Source organism: Heterodontus francisci, chromosome 5 (assembly GCF_036365525.1).
Source record: "Heterodontus francisci isolate sHetFra1 chromosome 5, sHetFra1.hap1, whole genome shotgun sequence".
Taxonomy (NCBI): Eukaryota; Metazoa; Chordata; class Chondrichthyes; order Heterodontiformes; family Heterodontidae; genus Heterodontus; species Heterodontus francisci.
The window spans coordinates 85196629-85219907 of record NC_090375.1 but is presented as its reverse complement, the minus strand read 5'-3'; the positions used below and the strand labels follow the sequence as shown (position 1 = coordinate 85219907).

Sequence of the window (23279 nt, the reverse complement as noted above, 5' to 3'; positions counted from 1 at the left end):
TAAAAATCATATTTGTTTAAAAAAAGCAAGAAAAGGATAGTTCTGAGAGAAGATCGTGCTATCCTGGGAAGTCCATCTAGTAAAGTGTATCGGCTGAAAGACTCTTTTATTAAGTAGGTCGGCTTAAAGTGGGCGATCCTCATTCTCGCAAAATTTTTGCATGCCTGCATACATACCACATGCTTAGGATATGACATCTGAAGCAAGTATCACAGTATTCAATCAATAAAGAAGATATTTGTATCACAAGGACTAGCATGAGTGCATAGTAATATATTGTTCCATATACTTTCCTCACAGATGGAGAATCCACAAGTGCAATCACTGATGACCTACAGGGGCAAGAGGAAGAGCAACAGGAACAGTATTTCTCTTCTGTACAAATTGGCACCACGGAATCACTAATTCATTGGCTAGGAAAGTATGTACACACTTTGAAGGCAATAGCATTATTGAACAGGCAATGTCACTGGAGGAGTCTTTAGAGAGACTTGAAGATGCTGAATGGAAGTCCAATGCCTCTAAACCCCATGCCTACAGGTGTAGGTCAGTCAGGTGACCTCTTTAAGAGGAAGATGCTGAACCATGTGCTTGGTGTGTCCACTTAATTTGGTTTCAGGGGAACCTGTGTAAACCAAGATCCAGGAATTCTGACTCAGTCTGTGTATAATATCTGAAGCAAAATGAACAAAATGGCATTTCAAGATGTTTCCAGTCTTTCAGTAAATCTGGCAAGTGTCAAATGCAGTGGGACATGCTACAGCAACCTCAGTCAATGAGTCCATAAACATCATGTGTGTATCTCAGAATGATGCTCACCCTGCAACGATGGGAATCTTGGGTGACAAAATGCGCGAATTAATGAGAACAGGCTTTAATCAGAAGAAAGACTGCAGACCGACCAGCAGGAAGGATTTGAGCAACTTATACGGGTTCTTCAACAGAACAGTGCCTTTTGCCTAGATGGGTGCAGCTGCAGCAACACTCAAGAATCTCGGCACTGTACAGGATAAAATCTAGTTGATGTCCCATCACTGAGCTCGATATCTATCACTGGTGCACTGTGGCTGCAGTTTGCACTATCTACAGGTATATACAGCAGCAACTCATCAAGCTTACTTTTGTAATAGTATTTATTCCTTTGATATGTGAACTATTGTAAGACTCACAGGACTCCAACTAATATCCAAAGAAAACATGGGTTTTTATTATAACATAACTAGAACACATATATACAAACAATTACTGCACAAGCCACATCTAAATACATCTCACTCAGTCCGGCTACATCCACAACTCCCTGGTCGTGTGTGATGCCACATCACTTCCTCCGGTGACCTTCACTTACAGCTTCTTAAGGTGGTATGCTTAAGGTCATCGCACACAACTTCAACAGCACCTTGCAATCCCATGAACTCTGAAGCCAGGAAGCACCTCTCAAAGTCATACACCATCCTGACTTGGACATATACCATTAATCCACCATTGTCACTGGGTAGAAATCCTAAAATTCCCTAACTAATATCATCACTACAAGGACTGCAGCAGTTCAAAGAAAAGGCCACCACATGCTACACACAAATAGTGAATTCATTTCAATCTTTCACTTTATGGCATTGATTTTCATCATACAATAAGTCTTTGCATATAAATACACCTTTTCACACATCACAGTTCTGTACATGTGATGTGTGAAAGGCACAGAGATATTCCGGTCTTGTACATAACAGTTAAATATATGTTGCCACTAATTATAACATCACATTACCTATGACTGTTTTGTAAACATCAAGGTATATCAGCAAAATGATCATTTTGATGAATAGTGATAAGGTGCAGGGCAACATCAGCCAAGTAGATGGGACAACATCACTGGACAACGGCAATGCAGCAGATCAAAAATCAGCCACTGCTGTTCTCATTCTACTAGTTATCCATATTTTTCAAAAGGCAGATGTTGTTGCTGTTCTTTGATCTCCTTTGCTTCCTGCTGATCCTTACTGATCTAACTATTAATAGTTACAGTGTGCATCATGTACTATGCTGTCATTAGTTGGCCATCTTTTCAGAGATACATACAGCAGCTACAAAAGCAGTGAAGCATTGTCTGAGTATACCAAAGACCTTCTTGATCAGCAATTCTCCCCTGAAACATTCACATTGTACCATTCATTTTAAAATGCTTGAACAATCTCCCAAAAATGTACAAATAAAACCACTAGCCTGTACCTGAAACATCTCCTCCTTAAAGATCACCCATTCTGTTAAAGTTTTTCCTGTCAATCTTTGGTTCCATTTTACCCTGGCTAGATCCCCTTATATCCCATTGAAGTAAACCCTCTTCCAATTTATTTATTCTGCTTTAGATTGTATCTTGCTCTTCTCCATTACTAATCTAAACCTTATGATATCATGATCATTCTTACCCAAGTGTTCCCCCACAGACACTACTTGGCCCACCTCATGCCCCAGCACTGGATCCAACAATGCCTCCTTCCTAGTTGGACCGAGAACATACTGAGCAAGGAAGTTCTCCTGAACATAGTTCGGAAAGTCCTCCTGCTAGGTACATTCCAACAAGGGTGAAAGGTAGGGGAACCAAAAACAGGGCTCCTTGGATGACAGGGGTGATAGAGATTATGATGAAACAAAAAAAAGAGGGTGTATGATGCATGTCAGGTGAATTCTTCAAGTGAGGGCCAGGCCGAATACAATAAGTTGAGAGATGAGGTGAAGAGGAAAATAAGATTGGCAAAGAGAGGATATCAGAATAGAATGGCGGGCACCATAAAAGGGAACCCAAAAATCTTCTCCCGGCATGTAAATAGTAAGTGGATAGTAAGAAGTGGAGTAGGGCATATTAGGGGCAAAGCGGGTAATTTATGCTTAGAGGGACGGGGCAAGGCATGAATACTTAATGAGTACTTTGCATTGGTATTTAGTAAGAAAGAGGAATCTGACATAATATTGGTAGAAACAGAGAGAGTGGAGGCAATGGTCGAAGTACAAATTGAGAGGGAGGATGTACTGGCTATGCTTAGGGTACGTAAGTCACCCGGTCTGGATGGCTTGCATCCCAGGTGGCTAAAGGAAGTGGAAGGGCTTGCCATAATCTTCCAATCCCTTTGATATGGGTGAGGTGCCATAGGATTGGAAAGTGGCAAAAGTGACACCCTTATTCAAGAAAGCATGTAAAAACAGTCCTAGCAGCTATACAGGCCACTTAAGTTAACATCAGTTGTGGGTAAGATTTTAGAAACAATAATCAGGGGAAAAAAATCAACAGGCACTTAGAGAGGTTTGATTAATTAAGGATAGCCAGCACGGATTTGTAAAAGGCAGATCATGCAGTTCATCAGACTAATCTAAATTAATTTTTTGATGAAGTAACAGAGAAGGTTGATGAAGGGAATGCAATGGATGTTGAATATCTGGATTTTAAGAAAGCTTTTGATAAAGTACCACAGTGGCGCAGTGGTTAGCACCGCAGCCTCACAGCTCCAGCGACCCGGGTTCAACTCTGGGTACTGCCTGTGTGGAGTTTGCAAGTTCTCCCTGTGTCTGCGTGGGTTTCCTCCGGGTGCTCCGGTTTCCTCCCACGTGCCAAAGACTTGCAGGTTGATAGGTTAATTGGCCATTATAAATTGCCCCTAGTATAGGTAGGTGGTAGGGAAATATAGGGACAGGTGAGGATATGGTAGGGATATGGGATTAGTGTAGGATTAGTATGAATGGGTGGTTGATGGTTGGCACAGACTCGGTGGGCCGAAGGGCCTGTTTCAGTGCTGTATCTCTAAACTAAACTAAACTAAACTAAAAAAACTGGTTAACAAAATTGAGGTATGTGGAATAGGAGGGTCAGTGTCCAATTGGATAAAAAATTGGCTTAAGGTCAGAAAACAGTGAGTCATGGTAAATGTTTGTTTTTCAGACTGGAGGATGGTAGACAGTGGTGTTTCCCAAAGGTCAGTGCTAGGACCACTGCTTTTTTTTACTCTATATAAATGAATTGGATCTTGGAATACAGAGTAGAATCTCAAAATTTGCTGATGATACCAATCTTAGAGGAGTGGCAAACAAAGGGAGATGGTTAGATTCTCTCTTGTTGGAGATGGTCATTGCCCGGCACTTGTACGGTGCCACCCATCAGTCCAAGCCTGGATATTGTCCAGGTCTTGCTGCATTTCTACACAGACTGCTTCAGTATCTGAAGAATCGTGAATGGTGCTGAGCACTGTGCAATCATCAGGGAACATCCCCACTTCTGACCTTATGATTGAAGGAAGGTCATTAATGAAGCAGCTGAAGATGATTGGGCCTAGGACACTACCCTGAGGAACTCCTGCAGTGATGTCCTGGAGCTCATATGTTTGAGCTCCAACAACCACAGCCATCTCCTTTTGTGCGAGGTATTACTCCAACCAGCAGGGAGTTTTCCCCCGATTCCCATTGACTCCAGTTTTGCTCGGGCTCCTTGATGCCATACTCAGTCAAATGCTGCCTTGATGTCAAGGGCAGTCACTCTCACCTCACCTCTTGAGTTCGGCTCTTTTGTCCATGTTTGAACCACGTGCAACATGACATAGATAGAGTAGCAGAATGGGCAGACAAGCAGCAGATGGAATTTAATAGAGATATGTGAAGTGATGCATTTTGGTAGAAGGCATAGGGTGAGGCGATATAGACTTAATGGCACAGTTTTAAACAGTGTGCAGGAACAGAGTGATCTGGGGGTGCATGTGCAAGTCTGGTATTATTCGCAAATTTTAAGATTCTTCTCTGTATTCCAAGCAATCCAGTGTGGGTTGCTTGCTGGCTCTGGGGGTGGGGGTGGGGGGAGGGCATCCCTTGTTAAAAGGCACTTTGTGCCTGAATGAGGGACCCAGCATCGGGAAGGGGGGAGCCCGCAGAGAGCTAACCCCTGACCTTGCTGCCAACCCCCACTACACTCTACTCCCATGCAACCCCACCCGTGAAACCCCTCCTGCTGAGACTTGCCTGTGGCTTGGGTTCAGGGCCTCCGCAGTGGCATTGCTCAGTTAAAGAGCTGACAGCCTCTGATTGGCCGACAGCTCTCAGCAGGCAAGACTTCTGCCACCGGTGTCAGTGATCCCAGGGAAGTGCCTAATTGGCACTTGATCTGGAGGGCCTTCCCCAGAGCAGGCGTGCGGGGCTCTCGCGGGTAGTTGAGACCCCCAACACACGGATAAAATCCCAGCATATGTCTCTACTCCTTAACCTTTACTCTAACATTATCCCAATTGAATTCTGAAATATAACTAGACAGCAAGGCTGACCCTTCCAATGTTGCTTATAAATATTAAATCTTTTATAAATTTAACTCTAAGCGGCTCAGAGAGTCCTTTCCCAGAAGCAGACTCAAAGGTGTTGTTTTGTGATGCTCCTTAAATCTCAGGTAACTCTATCCCTGCCTTCTCCAGCTACACCCAATCTGATGCTCAGGAAAATGCACTAAAAGTATTCCAGTAAAGAGTTCTTTATTACATGATACTAACCTCAAAAAACCTGGTCTGTTACTGACAAATCAAATGTTTTTCTGTAGATACTGCAGGATCTTTAACAATGTATCTATAAGTGATTAGTTTTGCAAACCTTGTTGGTACTGGGTACTCACCAAACCTCTTGTAACCCATTGAATGCACCTCCTCTTCTTCACTGTAGTCGTCTGCTAAAACAAATAGTTCCATCAGTACAACAAATCGACTGCTAGAATAAACAGTACAATCAGCACAATAAATTGGACATGGTATTAACAAATAAAGGCAGGAGAAAGCAAAGACTGGACTCCTGCACTCCACATCAAACTATTAAAGGAAATGATCAACTGCTTCAAGGTCTACGCTTCCTTTATTAGACAAAGTTGTGATCCATACCCACATCCCCTTACATCTTAAATTCACAGGTATTGGCTTTTCAGTTGCAATATATTTTACATATAAGCTCTATTCTTCTCATTGTTCCCCCATTATTATGAATTAATTTGAAACATTGTTCCAGATTTGCCTTTTCTATGCAGTTTATTATGTTATTAATGCTGCTATGAGAGGTTCAAAAGCCCGAGTTTCTTTAGTCTTTTCTCATAACTCAGTCTTTCATACTAAGGATCAGTCTTGTGGTTACTCTCTGAAGCACCTTTACACCCTGTCTGCCGCATGTCTGAGTGACCAGAACTTAACATGATAGGTATTTCTTGTCTCCTGTTTCTACAACAATTTATATTTATATACCATCTATAACATAGCTCCTGACCTCAATACAGCCTTGGTCCAAACATGGTTAAAAGAGCTGAATTCCAAAGGTGAAGTGAGAGTGACTGCTCTTGACATCAAGGCAGTATTTGACCGAGTGTGCCATCAAAGAGCCCTAGAAAAAGTGAAGTCAATGGGAAACAGGGGGAAAACGCTCCGCTGGTTGGAGTCATACCTACCATAAAGGAATAAAAGCAAAATACTGTGGATGCTGGAAATCTGAAACAAAAACAAGAAATGCTGGAATCACTCAGCAGGTCTGGCAGCATCTGTGGAAAGAGAAGCAGAGTTAACGTTTCGGGTCAGTGACCCTTCTTCGGAACTGACAAATATTAGAAAAGTCACAGATTATAAGCAAGTGAGGTGGGGGTGGGGCAAGAGATAACAAAGGAGAAGGTGCAGATTGGACCAGGCCACATAGCTGACCAAAAGGTCACGGAGCAAAGGCAAACAATATGTTAATGGTGTGTTGAAAGACAGATTAGGTATGAATACACTGAATATTGAACAGCAGCAAGTGCAAACCTGAAAAAAACCCTGAAAAAAACAGTGGGTAAGCAAACTGAACAAACTAAGATGAAATGAAATAAATGCAAAAAAAGATTGTAAAAAATGTAAAAAAGAATGTAAAAAAAAGGAAGAAAAAATAACTAAAAATGAAAGTAAAATGGGGGGCAGTCATGCTCTGAAATTATTGAACCCACTGTTTTTTTCAGGTTTTTTTTCAGGTTTGCACTTGCTGCTGTTCAATATTCAGTGTATTCACACCTAATCTGTACTAATGCTTTGTCTTTCAACACACCATTAACATTGTTTGCCTTTGCTCCGTGACCTTTTGGTCAGCTATGTGGCCTGGTCCAATCTGCACCTTCTCCTTTGTTATCTCTTGCCCCACCCCCACCTCACTTGCTTATAATCTGTGACTTTTCTAATATTTGTCAGTTCCGAAGGAGGGTCACTGACCCGAAATGTTAACTCTGCTTCTCTTTCCACAGATGCTGCCAGACCCGCTGAGTGATTCCAGCATTTCTTGTTTTTGTTTCTACCATAAAGGAAGATGGTTGTTGTTGTTACAGATCAATCATCGCAGCCTCAGGACACTGTTGCAGGAGTTCCTCAGGGTAGTGTCCTAGGCCCAACCATCTTCAGCTGCTTCATCAATGACTTTCCCTCCATTATAAGGTCAGAACTGGGGATGTTTGCTGATGATTGTACAGTGCTCGTCACCATTCGCGACTCCTCAGATAGTGAAGCAATCCATGCCTGCATGCAGCAAGACCTGGACAACATTCAGGCTTGGACTGATAAATGGGAAGTAACATTCGCAGCACACAAGTGCCAGTCAATGACCATCTCCAACAAGAGAGAATCCAACCATCTCCCCTTAATGTTCAAACGTATCAATCACCATCGCTGAATCCCCCACCATCGATATCCTGGAGGTTACCATTAACCAGGAACTTAACTGGACCAGCCACATAAATACTGTAGCTACAAGAGCAGGTCAGAGGCTGGGAATTCTGTGGTGAGTAACTCACCTCCTGACTCCCCCAAAGCCTGTCTGCATGTACAAGGCAGAGGTCAGGAATGCGATGGAATACTCTCCACTTGCCTGGATGTGTGCAGCTCCAACAACACTTAAGAAGCTCAACATCATCCAGGACAAAGCAGCCCGCTTGATCAGCATCCCATCAACCACCTTAAACATTCATTCCTTCCACCACTGGCGCTCAGTGACAGCAGTGTGTACCATCTACAAGATGCACTACAGCAACTTGCTAAGCCTCCTTTAACAGCACCTTCCAAACCTACGACCTCTGCCACCTAGAAGGAGAAGGGCATATGGGAATGCCACCACCTGTAAGTTCTCCTCCAAGTCACACACCATCCTGACTTAAATCTGTATCGCTGTTCCGTCACTGTTGCTGGGTCAAAAACATGGAACTCCCTCTCTAACAGCATTGTGGGTGTACCTACACTACATGGACTGCAGTGGTTCGAAAAGGCGGCTCACCACCAGCTTCTCAAGAGCAATTAGAAATGGGCCACAAATGCTGGCCTTGCCAGCAATGCCTACATCCCATGAGCGAATAATTAAAAAAAAATCATGAGGTGCTTCACAGAACCAACACCAAGCCAAAGAAGGAGATATTAGAAGTGATGACTAAAAGCATGGCAAAAGAGGTGAGTTTTAAGGAGGGTTTTAAAGGAGAGGAAGGTCAAAAGACATAGAATATAGGGAGGGAATTTCAAAGGTTAGTGCCTGTACAGTTTAACGCACATTCCCAATGGTGGAGCGAGGGATTTACAGATGTCAGAGTTGGAGAAACACATAGTTCGCAGAAGATTGTATGACTGGAGAGGATTACAGAGATAGGGAGAGGCGACGTCATGAAGAGGATGAAATTTTTAAATTTGAGGTGTTGGGGGACTGGGAGATAACGTAGGCCAGTGAGCATAGGGGTGATGGGTGAGTGGAATGGTGGGTGATAAGATACAGGCAGCAGAGCTTTGGATGACTTGAAATTTATGAAGGATGTAGGATGGGAGGCCAGCCAAGAGAACATTTGAATAGCCAATTCTGGAGGTGAGAAAAATATGGATGAGGGTTTCAGCAGCAGATGGTCTGAGGCAGGGCAGAGATGGGCAACGCGATGGAGGTAGTAGTAGTCTTTGTAATGGAAATGATATAGGGTTCTAAACTCAGCTTTGGGTCAAATAGGATGTCAAGTTTGCAAAGTCTCTTTCAGCCTGAGACAATGGCTGGAAAGAGAGTTTTAATCAATAACAAGGGTTCAGAGTTTGTGCTGAGGTTCAGAAATGATTGTTTTGGTCTTCTCAATGTTTAAACTGGAGGATTTTACAGCTGATCCATGATTGGATGTCAGACAAGCAGTCTTACAACATAAAGGCAGTGGAGGGGTCAAGACAGGTGGTAGAGAGCTAGAGTTGGTTGTCCTTGGTGGAACTTGATATCATGTCTTGGTTGATGCCGCCAGGGGTGGGGGCAGCAATCAGATGAAGAGCAGTACAGGCCAAGGATAGATCCTTGTGAGATTACAGAGGTAACAGGGCAGCAATTGCTGGAGTTGCTCTGGCTATGATTGGATAGGTAAGAGTGGAACCAAGCGAGACTAGTCCCACTGAGTTGGACAACAGAAGAGAGGCATTGGAGGAGGATGGTGTCACTATCCATATCAAAGATTGCAGAGAAGTCAAGAAGGATGAGGATGAATTGTGTATGATGATCACTGTCAGAGGAGATCATTTGTGACTTTGATTAGGACTGTTTTAGGGCTGTTGCAGAGGCAGAAACCTGATTTGAGAAATTCAAGCATGAAGTCGTAGGAAAGATGAGTATGGGCTTCAGTGGTGACAACACATCCAAGGACTTTGAAGAGGAAAATATGGTTGGAAATGACATAGACGTTTGTAAAGATAGAGGGGTTGAGGGTTTTTTTTCAGGAGGGGCTGATACCAGTCGTTTTCAAAGAGAGGGGGAGAGTACTTGAGTAGAGGGAATATGGGGACCACGAAAGGAAACAAGGTGGTCAACAGTTTGGTGGGAACGGGGTCAAGCCAGCATAAAGTAAATTTCATAGACAAGCCAAGCTTGGAAAGAGAATGGAAGAAGATAGGAGAGAAATTAGAAAATGACATGAGTTGAGGGTTACAGCAGACCTGGTGGGAGGTTTGGCTTTGTGGACAAGAGGATGGGGGTTGTGGCAGGCAGAGTTGAATGGATAGCAAAATGGGGGTCATACCAGGGGGAACAACCAGGCTGGGACAGAGTAAAGTTTTTACTGGGTACAGCATGGTGGAGGTAGGGAAGTTTTTCAGCAAATGTGCAGCTACAGAAGTATTATTGCGAATGGAGAGCCAATGACTAGAACATCGGGATTTTGAAATAACAGTGCAAGTTACTTGGCCAAGAATTGTTTTCTGGGAGCATAAGTAGGGGATGGGATACAAGGAAGTGATCAGATATTGGTCTGTGATTGAGACAATGAAAGGCCAAGTTGTTTCTTACGATATTACTTACACCTTAGAAATTACTGTTGGTAGCATTAGTGGACAAACACCTTTATTTCTAAGCCATGCTTTTGTCTGTTATTTCAACACACCACCAGGGAGGTGGTGGTGTAGGGGTATTGTCACTGGACTAGTAACCCAGAGACCCAGGTTATTGCTCTGGGGACACGGGTTCAAATCCCACCACAACAGAAGGTAGAATTTGAATTCAGTTAATAAATCTGGAATTAAAAGCTAGTCTAATGATGGCCATGAAACCATTGTCGATTGCTGTAAAAACCTATCTGGTTCACTAATGTCCTTCAGGGAAGGAAATCTGCTGTCCTTACCTGGTCTGGCCTACATGTGACTCCAGACCCACAGCAATGTGGTTAACTCTTACATGCCCTCTGAAATGGCCTAGCAAGCTACTCAGTTATATCTAACCGCTACGAAGTCAATAAAAAATGAAAAAGGATGGACCACCCAGCATCGACCTAGGCACCAACAACGGCAAACCCAGCCCTGTCAACCCTGCAAAGTCCTCCTTACTAACATCTGGGGGATTGTGCCAAAATTGGGAGAGCTGTCCCACAGACTAGTCAAGCAACAGCCTGACATAGTCATACTCACGGAATCATACCTGACAATGTCCCAGACACTGCCATCATCATCCCCGGGTATGTCCTGTCCCACCCGCAGGACAGACCCAGCAGAGGTGGTGGCACAGTGGTATACAGTTGGGAGGGAGTTGTCCTGGGAGTCCTCAACATCGACTCCGGACCCCATGAAGTCTCATGGCATCAGGTCAAACATGCACATGGAAACCTTCTGTTGATTACCACCTACCGCCCTCCCTCAGCTGATGAGTCAGTACTCCTCCATGTTGAACACCACTTGGAGGAAGCACTGAGGGTGGCAAGGGCACAGAATGTACTCTGGCTGGGGGACTTCAATGTCCATCACCAAGAGTGGCTCGGTAGCACCACTACTGACCGAGATGGCCAAGTCCTAAAGGACATAGCTGCTAGACTGGTATGCAGCTAGTGATGAGGGAACCAACAAGAGGGAAAAACATACTTGACCTCGTCCTCACCAATCTGCCTGCCGCAGACGCATTTGTCCATGACAGTATTGGTAGGAGTGACCACCGCACAGTCTTTGTGGAGACGAAGTCCCGCCTTCACATTGAGGATACCGTCCATCGTGTTGTGTGGCACTACCACCGTGCTAAATGGGATTGATTTCGAACAGATCTAGCAATGCAAAACTGGGCATCCATGAGGCGCTGAGGGCCATAAACAGCAGCAGAATTGTACTCAACCACAATCTGTAACCTCATGGCCCGGCATATCCCCCACTCTACCATTACCATCAAGCCAGGAGACCAACCCTGGTTCAATGAAGAGTGTAGAGGGCATGCCAGGAGCAGCACCAAACATACCTCAAAATGAGGTGTCAACCTTGTGAAGCTACATCACAGGACTACCTGTGTGCCAAACAGCGTAAGCAGCATGCGATAGACAGAGCTAAGCGATCCCATAAACAACGGATCAGATCTAAGCTCTGCAGTCCTGCCACATCCAGCCGTGAATGGTGGTGGACAATGGAACAACTAACTGGAGGAGGTGGCTCCACAAATATCCCCATCCTCAATGATGGGGGAGCCCAGCACATCAGTGCGAAAGATAAAGCTAAAGCATTTGCAACAATCTTCAGCCAGAAGTGCCGAGTTCAAGATCCATCTCGGCCTCCTCCTGAAGTCCCCAGCATCACAGTTGCCAGACTTCAGCCACTTTGATTCACTCCACGTGATAGCAAGAAATGACTGAAGGCGCTGGATACTGCAAAGGCTATGGGCCCTGACAATACTCCGGCAATAGTACTGAAGATCTGTGCTCCAGAACCTGCCACGCCCCTAGCCAAGCTGTTCCAGTACAGCTACAACACTGGCATCTACCCTGCAATGTGGAATTTTTTTTTTATTTTCAAAATATACTTTATTCATAAAAATCTGTAAAAAAATACATTACAAAACCATTCCAACAGCACCAAGTCAAACAATACAAAGAGTGCAAAGGAGATCAGTTTCCTTCAATACAGGAGTGAGTTGCCTCACAACCCTTCCATTTCATTTTACATGCCATGTACATTTTACAGCAAACAAATACTTTCCGGATACAGTTCGAGGGGTTTCCATGGATCCAGCCCCTCAGTTCAGCTTGGTGAGGGGACCTTACACAGTGGTCTTTCCCCATTGAGCCTTTGCTGCGGCTGGCCCAAGCTTTAGTGCATCCCTCAGCACGTAGTCCTGGACCTTAGAATGTGCCAGTTTGCAACATTCTGTCGTGGACAACTCTTTGCGCTGGAAGACCAGCAAGTTTCGGGCAGACCAAAGGGCGTCTTTCACCGAAATGATAGTCCTCCAGCAGCAGTTGATGTTTATCTCGGTGTGAGTCCCTGGGAACAGCCCGTAGAGCACAGACTCCTGTGCTACAGAGCTGCTTGGGATGAACCTCGACACAAACCACTGTATCTCTTTCCACACCTGTTTTGCAAAGACACATTCCAGGAGGAGGTGGGCAACCGTCTCTTCCCCACCACAGCCACCTCGAGGGCATTGTGCGGAGGGGGTAAGACTTCGGGCATGCAGGAAGGATCTGGCGGGGAGGGCTCTTCTCACCACCAGCCAAGCTACATCTTGTGCTTGTTTGAAAGTTCTGGTGATGAGGCATTCCGCCAAATGCCTTTGGCAGTCTGCTCGGGGAACCGTCCGACAGGATCCACCATCTCCTTTTCCCTTAGGGCCTTGAGGACATTCCGTGCAGACCACTGCCTGATGGATTGGTGGTCAAAGGTATTTTCCACAGAAACTTTTCCACGAAGGATAGGTGGTACGGCACGGTCCAACTGGATGGTGCGTTCCGTGGCAATGTGACCAGGCCCATCCTTCGCAACACCAGGGCCAGATAGAACCTCAACATGTAGTGACACCTGGAGTTTGCATACTGGAGGTCTACACACAGCTTGATGCAGCTGCACACGAAGGTAGTCATCAGGATGAGGGCAATGTTGGGTACATTTTTCCCGCCCTTATCCAGAGGTTTGAACATCGTGTCCCTCCGGACCCGGTCCATTTTGGATCCCCAGATGAGGCGGAAAGTGGCTCGGGTGACCGCCACAGCGCAGGAGTGGGGTATGGGCCAGACCTGTGCCACGTACAGCAACAACGTGAGCGCCTCGTACCTGATGACCAGGTTCTTACCCATAATGGAGAAAGATCGCTGCTCCCAAATGCTCAGCTTATGTTGTACCCTGGCTATACGCTCCCTACAGGTTTTGGTGCACGCCCCAGCCCTTCCGAACCATATCCCCAGCACCTTCATGTAGTCTGACCTAACGGTGAAGGGGATAAAGGATCGGTCAGCCCAGTTCCCAAAGAACACGCCCTCACTTTTGCCGTGGTTAACTTTGTCTCCAGAGGCCAGTTTGAACTGGTCGCAGATGCTCATCAGTCTGCGCACAGACAGTGGGTCCAAGCAGAAGACGGCGACATCATCCATGTACAGGGAGGTTTTAACCTGAGTGTCTCCACTGCCTGGGATTGTCACTCCTCTTATGCTTGCAATCTTCCTAATAGACTCAGCAAAGGGTTCAATACAGCAAACAAACAAGACAGGGGAGAGAGGATAGCTGTGTCTGACTCCAGACTGGATTGGGAAACTTTCTGATTCCCACCCATTGATTGAGACTGCGCTACTGATGTTTGTGTAGAGCAGTTTGATCCAATTGCAGATTCCCTCCCCAACCCCCATTTTGGAAAGTACGTCCATCATGTAGGTGTGCAATATCCTGTCAAAAGCCTTCTCCCGGTCCAGGCTGATGAGGCAGGTGTCCAACCTCCTGTCCTGTACATAGGCAATCCTATCCCTGAGTAGCGCGAGACTATCAGAGATCTTCCTGCCGGGTATAGTACAGGTCTGATCAGGGTGGATCACCAACTCCAGAGCAGACTTGACTCGACTGGCTATGACTTTGGACAGAATCTTGTAGTCAACATTAAGCAGTGAGATGGGCCGCCAATTTCTGATTTCTGCCCTCTCCCCCTTCCGCTTGTAGATGAGGGTGATGATGCCTTTCCTCATGGATTCTGACATGCTGCCGGCCAGGAGCATACTCTTGTATACTTCCAGCAGGTCCGGGCCGACCCAGTCCCACAGAGCCAAATACAACTCAACCGGTAAGCCATCGCTTCCGGGGGTTTTACTCATCTCGAAGGACTTGACAGCCTTTGTCAGCTCGTCCAGAGTTAGCAGCTTGTCCAGTCTCTCCCTCCTGCTGTCATCTAAGACCTCTGTGATAAGATGACAGGAAGGACTGGGAGGCTCTGCTGTCTGTGGGCTTTGCGTCATACAGCCCGGTATAAAAGGATTTGCTGATCCTTAGAATGTCGGACTGCGAAGACGTTGCCGAGCCATCCTCTTCCTTCAGGCTTCTGATCACAGAGCTCTCTCTGTGTATATTTTGGAAGAAGTAACGTGAGCACGTCTCATCCTGCTCAATGGAGCGGACTCTGGACCGCAAGATGATCTTGGAGGCCTCCGTGGCAAACAGCGAGGCCTGCTGACTCTTCACCTCGTGGAGGTCCTCCTTGACCTCGACCCCCATCGACTGCAGCCGGAGCAGATTTTGCATACTTTTCTGGAGTCGGGACATTTTTCTCTGTCTCTCTCTTGCCCTCTGAACACCTTTGAAGATAAAGAACCTCTTGATGTTCTCCTTGATCGCATCCCGCCAGTGAACTGGAGACTCAAACAGGGGTTTCACGGTCCTCCAACCTTTGTAATCCCTTTTGAGTTCCTCAACATTCTCTGGGGTTAGCAGTGTAGCATTGAGCTTCCATATCCCCTCTGCCAAACCGCTAGTCGTCCTGTAAGTGACAGTCATCCAGTAATGGCAATGGTCGGAAAAGAACACCGGCTTGATATCGGTGGATCTGACCGTGACAGCACGGGACACAAACAGGAAGTCAATCCTGGAATGGGCAGATCCATCCGATCTTGACCAGGTGTATCTGCGCTGCGCTCCATCTGCAGGTTTGCTGAAGACATCGTGCAGTTTGGCATCTTTAACTGTTTCCATTAGGAACCTGGACGTAGCGTCCAGTTTGCTGCCGTCACTGCCGGATCGTCCAGCTGCATCGATGATGCAGTTGAAGTCACCGCCTAGAATGACCGGCCTGGACGTCGCCAGCAGCAGTGGGAGCTGTTGGAAGACGGTCAGCTGCTGGGGCATACACGTTGATCAACCGGGGCGGAGCATTGTTATACATTACATCTGCTACGAGTAGGCGACCGCCCACCACCTCCTTAACTTCGGAGATGGTGATGTTACCTCCCCGCAGCAGAATACCCGGGCCGGAGGAACGGGAATCATTTCCCCCTGACCAGAACGATGGCCCGTGGGACCACTATCACAACCATTGCCTGTAGCTGCTGAGGTGTGGTATTCCACACTCCTGCAGAAACAGTAGGTTGGCTTTGACCTTGGCGAGGTAATCCAGGGTTGAAACACATCGCGTAGTGGATTTACTGCTACGCACGTTAATTGAAGCAATCCTTATACCCATTTTATACGTTAGCTGTTGCTTCCCGTACCATTTGTCCTTGCTAGTCCCAGTCCTTCGGTATGTTCCTGCATACCCATGGTATACACAAGCTGTTTCACGTTCGTTGGGCTCAGAAACCCCTCCTGGTTTTTCATGCAGGGTTTGTTCCGCTGGGGTGACATCGGGGGGGTCTTGTAGGCAGCAAGGATTGGGCTGTCCTCTGCTGTTCCCCTCTGTTCCTCCTCAAAAACATCACTGCTCCCGGATTTCCGGAGCTGGAGTGCGCCAGACGTGTCGTTGCTCTCGGTGTCCCGGAACTGGGATGCGCTGGGCATGTCGCTCGGTTTGGCTCTTTGGGTTTGGGGCGCGCTGGGCCCATCACAGCTTCCAGTGCCTGGGGGCTGGGGGGCTTTATCTTCCAGCTCCTTTGAGTTCTGCCGCCTCTTTTGCAGGCGCCGTCGTTCCGGCACTTCCTCGTCCAGTGAGGAGGAGCTGCTGTAGTCTGTCTCAGACGGTAGCCTCCTCTTGCCATTGGTTTGGGTGGTGGCCTGTTCCGCTTTTGGAGGTTTTTTCTTTGTGGTTTTCCTTTGTACCACTTGCCACTGACCTGTTTGTCCATCTGCTGCCTCCTCCTCTATTGATTCTGTCTGTGGAGGAGGGGTTTCCGGGCACAGGGTAGCTGCTGGGTCGCTGGTTTCAGCTGCCTCCCCTTTCTTCTCCTTCTCAGGTAGACTTTCCTCACTCCGGAGAGGGTTGCTCGTCTCCTTTCCAGCACCAGACGCATTTGCCGTTCCTTCTCCCGGCCTTTCCTTGGACCTTGCCACCTGAGCATAACTGAGGCAGCGTTTGGGGCAGGTTTTGTATAGGTGGCCTGCCGCACCGCGCAAATTGCAACACTTACTCTGCTTACAGTCCTTGGTCTGATGGCCTTGCTTCTTGCTGTTCTTGCAGACAACTGTGCTGCAGTTAGCTGCCACGTGACCAGATTTGCCACAGGTGCGACAAACTCTGGGCTGCCCAGCGTAGACCAATAAGCCTCAACTTCCCCGATAGCGAAGCTGGAGGGAGGGTGGATGATGGCTCCATTGGCATCGACCTTCAAGGTCACCATGACCTGCCGCTTGCTGTTCAAATCCCAAATGGGTCCTTGACATCAGTGCTGCTGCTGGCCACCTCGATGTACCTGGCGAGAAAGGTGAGTACATCCACGACAGGAACATGTGGGTTGTAAAGGTGAATTGTCACCACCCGGTCATGTTGTGACAGCAGCGTGAAGAGTGGCTCCGCTTTGAGGATGGACAGCAGCGCCAGGTTCCCTTTCTCCTTGAACACCTTCAGGAACTTGATGCATCCTGCCACATTCTTAAACATCACATCGAAATATCCACTACTGGGGAGGTCCTACAGGCAGAAGATGTCTGTAGCTTGGAATCCACAGCAATCGATGAGGATTTTCCTGATGAAGAAGGCACAATCAACCTTCCTTGTCCAGCACAAGCACCCGAATTGTGTTACACACTCCCTGGCTTGAAGCTCGAAGATTGGTTATTGCCATTTTTACTCAAAACATACCCAGCACAGGATCAAAGGCTTAGCAATAACCCGCTCAGTGACGCTCAGTTTGGGTTCTGCCAGGGCCACTCAGCTCCTGACCTCATTACAGCCTTGGTTCAAACACGGACAAAAGAGCTGAACTCAAGAGGTGAGGTGAGTGACTGTCCTTGACATCAAGGCAGCATTTGACCGAGTATGGCATCAAGGAGCTCTAGCAAAACTGAAGTCAATGGAAATCAGGGGGAAAACTCTCCACTGGTTGGAATCATACCTAGCGCAAAGGAAGATGGTTGTGCTTGTTGGAGGTCAATCATCTGAGCTCCAGGACATCACTGCAGGAGTTCCTCAGGGTAGTGTCCTAGGCCCAACCATCTTCAGCTGCTTCATCAATGACCTTCCTTCAATCATAAGGTCAGAAGTGGGGATGTTCGCTGATGATTGCACAATGTTCAGCACCATTCGCGACTCCTGAAACACTGAAGCAGTCCGTGTAGAAATGCAGCAAGACCTGGACAATATCCTGGCTTGGGCTGATAAGTGGCAAGTAACATTCGCGCCACACAAGTGCCAGGCAATGACCATCTCCAACAAGATATAGTCTAACCATCTCCCCTTGATATTCAATGGCATTACCATCGCTGAATCCCCACTATCAACATTCTGGGGGCTCCCATTGACCAGAAATGGAACTGGAGTAGCCATATAAACACCGGGGCTACAAGTGCAGTTCAGAGGCCCAGAATCCTGCGGCGAGTAACTCACCTCCTGACTCCCAACGCCTGTCCACCATCTGCAAGGCACAAGTCAGGAATGCGATAGAATACTCTCCACTTGCCTGGATGGGTGCAGCTCCAACAACACTCAAGAAGCTCGACACCATCCAGAACAAAGCAGCCCGCTTGGTTGGCACCCCATCCACAAACATTCACTCCCTCCACCACCAGCACACATTGGCAGCAGTGTGTACCATCTACAAGATGCACTGCAGCAATGCACCAAGGCTCCTTAGACAGCAGCTTCCAAACTCTCGACCTCTACCAACTAGAAGGACAAGGGCAGCAAATACATGGGAACACCACCACCTGCAAATTCCCCTCCAAGTCACACAACATCCTGACTTGGAACTATATCACAGTTCCTTCACTGTCGCTGGGTCAAAATCCTGGAACTCCCTTCCTAACAGCACTGTGGGTGTACCTACCTCCCATGGACTGCAGCAGTTCAAGAAGGCAGCTCACCACCACCTTCTCAAGAGCAATTAGGGATGGCAATAAATGCTGGCCTAGCCAGCGATGCCCACATCCCATGAATGAATAAATAAAACACCAGTTAACACATTTAATTTAAACAGATTATCACTTCTGTTAAATCGGTGGGCAAAGATATCTCATACAAATGGATTAAGTGCTAGTCCCTAATATTACTGATAGTAATTGCCAGGATTTGGTCTCAAAAATGAATTGTTGAAAATATGGCAGTAACGTCTACAAATAGCTCCTTATAGCAGTAACTGCCACAGGGCCTTAGAAATTTCATTAGAAGGTTTGTCTTCTGAATCACTTTGACCTACATTTATTATGTTGTGATTATACAGCCAGGATCTGATGTCCTTCTTTGGATCCTAAAAGGAAAGAGGCGGTCCATTCAGGTTCAAAGCTCCTGGAAGAGTTCAGGAATAAGATCACATGCTCATAAATTCAGGGCTCAGTGCATATCATGATTATGTTGCAGGAAAGCAAACAGCTGCTGCTGAAGGCCCATGTCTTCAATTAGTGGAACCATCATTCAATGTAATTTAGTGTGTGTCCATGCTGTAGTAAGGAGGATAGTGGTAATGCACACACACATTTTATGGCTGCTCAATTTGCCAAGTGTGAGGAGCTCCTGGTACCTGCTGTCCACCTTGTGCAGACTGAAACATGCACCTGTCAGTTGCCTAATGATCAACTAGTGACTATCCTCCGCGGAGGGGAGGTAGGTGGGCTGTCTTTGGGGTTGAGTGGCTCCTAGCTGAGACACCTGATGATGTAAATTCAGAAACATATCAACCCTCTGTAGTAGACTGGTAATCTAGTAACTGAGCTAGGAATGTCCACAATATTCCAGGATACTCCAGCTAATGGGACCTGCAGGCATGGACCTACCCTTGAGTGTCGGGATTCTTCCTTCTCGGCTCCAAAAGACCAAAGCCCTCAGGAAGGTGCTTAATGAACAATGAGATGAAAGTTTACGAGTATCCTGCTCTGGTTTAGCAGTGCCCTAATTGGTGATTTTGGCAAATTTGGTGATATCCAAACTTCGTCTCTGCCAACCTGCATCCAACATCTCTGGTCTTCAATAAATGGAATGTGCAAACAGAAACCTTACATGGGGGTGTGGGTTTCACAATAGCTTGAATTGGAAACTTAAACATGGTGATAGGTTTCTGCCAGTGGCAGAGCCTGACTGGGGTCAGGGTGTAATTAAAACAACCCCCTCCAATCATTTTGAGGTTAGTTAGCACAGCTTTGGAGGACCACCTCCATTTCAAACCCAGGAACCTTGGTCACTTGTCTTTTTCCTCCAGATCCCTAAATGCTCATGAGTTTGATTCAGAATTGTGGATTATAAGAGTTTGTCCACAACAAGGTTTGAAGGGTGCACTGTAAGATTTGGTTCTGGTCCCTGATGGCAACCTCCTTCCAGTACTTCAAACAAGAGATATGTTTACCAAGAAGCTAACAGTTAGACATTTTGAGGAGGTACAATTAAGATGAATGCCAAAGAAATTACATTAATTTATAGCACTATTGGAAATTCAAGCTCTTTGCCCATTTGACCAAGACGTTTTGAAACTCTTTTCCTTGGGATGAAATAGATCTGGCAAAAGAGACTTGAGTTAGTCATCAGCTGTACCATCTTTTTCCATTTCCAGCATTTCAAGCTAGTTCCTTGGCACACAGCTTTACCACACAACTGAAACAGCAATTCAAATTGGCAAAGCTTCAAGAGGTGATTACTTCCTCCCATGCAACCCACCTCACTGACACCCTCGCCCACCATTTACCAAAAGTTCATTTATCACGCTGGCAATGTGGGTTTCTCTGTTTCTCAGTCAGATCCAGAATTCGTTTTGCAAAAGTGGCATCTCAATAATTTACCGACGCTGTTGAATATGTTTACAGATTGATGAAGCTGCCAACCGCGGCAGTAACAATCTTCGAAAATCGTTTTATAGGGAACTATGGGCTTGTATTGCAACACCGAATCTAAATACTGGGTTTGTAAATTAAGACAATACAGATCTTTAATAGAAATCTTGTAAAAACAAAATACTACTTTTGCTGAATAAGTAAGTCCAATTAGAATCCGAAAATAAATGGTCAGTGCCTAGGTAAGCGAGTGAAACAAAATAGGAGTGAGACATGCATGAGTTAATGAAAACCGGGGACCATTTTTCTACGGGGACTCTTGAACTATAGCTCACCCAAAAGTTTTCCTTTGTAAAGTCTGGATTCTGCATTTACTGAAGAGAGATTTGGGAGCCGCTGTAAGCAGCCATATAATCATAACTCAATTCTAGAACCGCTGACACATAATTACTACCAGATTTTTTTTAAGAACCACATTACAGGACATGCAAAACCCGAGGTCAAAATGCCTACTTTCAGAATGTAGTGTAAACAACACGGCTGAAGGGGTGTAAAGATGTCAGATTGCGAAAGGCGAGCTATATTCATTAGAACAACGTTTCGGAATATTTATGGATAAGAATTTACGCATTCTCCTCTCCATCTTCCTCACACATAAAAACTGCAGAAGGCAGCATCGCAAAGTAGTGGGGAACAGTGGGGAAAATTCACTACGACATTAACTAGAAATAATTCATATTTTTAAAATAAGACTCCATTTCTGCTGTGTCATATAAACAACTTGTTAATGTTGATAAAACTAATCAGGTAACGAGAGTAACTTGATATTTAAGGTTTCCTAAACTTTGCTGATTTTGCATTTGTAACTTTTAAAATTACTTTTAAACGAACAACTTATATAAATATAAATTATTGTTGTAGAACGAAGTACACAACACGTCAACGCACTCGTCGAAATATAACAGATTTCTCAGATTTAATGTACAAACTAATAGGATGTTTCCCAAGTAATGTAAAATTTCGCTCTAACTTTGAACCTACCTTTCATTTTGGCGGTGAAGAGGCTCATTAAAATAAACAGGGAAAAACCTGATTCGTTCCAGAAAAACTAATAAAACTATTCTGGTTCTTTAATTTTTCTTTGTCGCTTTCATGGTAAAACTGCATAAATATCAATTTCCTACAGTTGTCTAACTAGTATTCAGAGCTTCGATGTAACACTTTCTTGGAGTTTCTTCTGAAGATATTTAAAAAGTATGTCAATGAAAAAAGATATAAAACTAAGATTCAAATATCCGCTGGTCCCTGTAGGAAGAGCTAGCAAACTAGAATTGAGAGTCTCACAAATCGCTGCTGTCTCGCTCTCTCGGATTACAAACTGCACTAAACTAAGTGTCTGGATCTTTGAAAGTTTTAAGTGCAGGATTTTATTCACTGGCTGCAATCAGACCACAAAAATGTAAAACGTAAAAGGAAGTCCCCAGCCTGCAGGCTCTCCTCTAGCACGTGTTTTCATCATCTGCCTGCTCTCCTTCCATTTGTTTACAGTGGGGATGAACGCAGATTCCGCTAGAGCCCCAGGTAACGCTTTGGGCGAATACCAACAGATGATATGTCCCGATCGTATTACAAATTACGTGACTCATAAGTAAAACTAGAGCAACGAAATCTGGTTTTCATTTGGCTTCAAAGTGCAAAACATCGTATAACTCTTACAGCCTGTATGTCGAACAGTTCTTTTCTAAAACATTCCTCCTGTTCCTGTTGGGCTTTTGACCAGTTTTGAAATCGTCCCGGGTACTGTAAAAACAAAACACAATTTAATAAAGGGCGGATATATTGAAATTTGCTGCTTTTGTTTTACATTATAAATATTGTTTCATAGCTATTTATGTACAGGCCATTATTCTCAGTTTAGATTGGAGTTATACTGCACTCCAAAGCGGAGAAAACAGAATTAATAGTTTTTTTTTAAATGTGCAGTTTTGATACCATGAATAGAGAAATACTATTTCATCTGGGTGAGTAATCAGTAACAATGAAACATCAATTTAAGATTGTCACTAAGAGAGTGAGGAAATTAGTTGGAAGACATTTCTTGGCACAATTATCAAGCATGGAATGCTTGGCCATAGGGAACAGTTGAGGCAGAAACCATTGTATCTTAAGGGAAAGATCAATAAATATTTCAAGCAGAAGATGACAGATGGAGAGAGCAAACATTGGGATTAGTTTTGGATTGTGCTAGCGAAGAACTGGCACAGAAATGAAGCACCAAGTGGATTCTTCTGTGCTGCAGCATTCTATGTTTCTATTAACCTTTCTAACACAAAAGTAAGGCTATCTTCTAGTCATCTGATAGTCCATTTGTTTTTGTCACATGACATCAATTGAAATCAGATTTTGTCTGTATTCAAATCCCTCATTCAACACTAACCTCCACCGCCACCACCCACCCCCCAAAAAAAACTCTTGGTTTCTCTGACTACACTTTTGCATGTTGCCCTCACTCCATTTTCTGCTGTGCCTTCAATGAACCATGCCCCAAGCTCCAAAATTCATTTCTAAATCCCAACTTGCCTCTCCAGCCTTCTCTCCTCCAGGACACTTCTAATTTCTCCTTGTTTGGTTCAGTGTCAATATTCTTGATTACACATCTGTGAAGCACTTTGTGACATTTTTTCACATTTAAGTCATTGGACCAGA

At 45.4% G+C, this 23279-nt stretch overlaps 1 protein-coding gene across 2 annotated transcripts in view; it reads right to left on the bottom strand.

Moving 5' to 3' along the window:
* colec12 (collectin sub-family member 12) overlaps window positions 1-21936 on the bottom strand; it is a 260779-nt gene extending 238843 nt beyond the window's left edge. The window contains exons 1-2 of one of the 2 annotated variants that reach the window (XM_068031711.1): window positions 21615-21936; window positions 5636-5689 (exon numbers count right to left, since the gene is read on the bottom strand). In XM_068031711.1, coding sequence (XP_067887812.1) covers window positions 5636-5689; window positions 21615-21642 — 82 coding nt within the window. In that variant the 5' untranslated portion in view covers window positions 21643-21936. The remainder of the gene's footprint in view (window positions 1-5635; window positions 5690-21614) is intronic. The other variant, XM_068031712.1, reaches the window with a different exon arrangement.
* Window positions 21937-23279: the final 1343 nt, after the last annotated feature.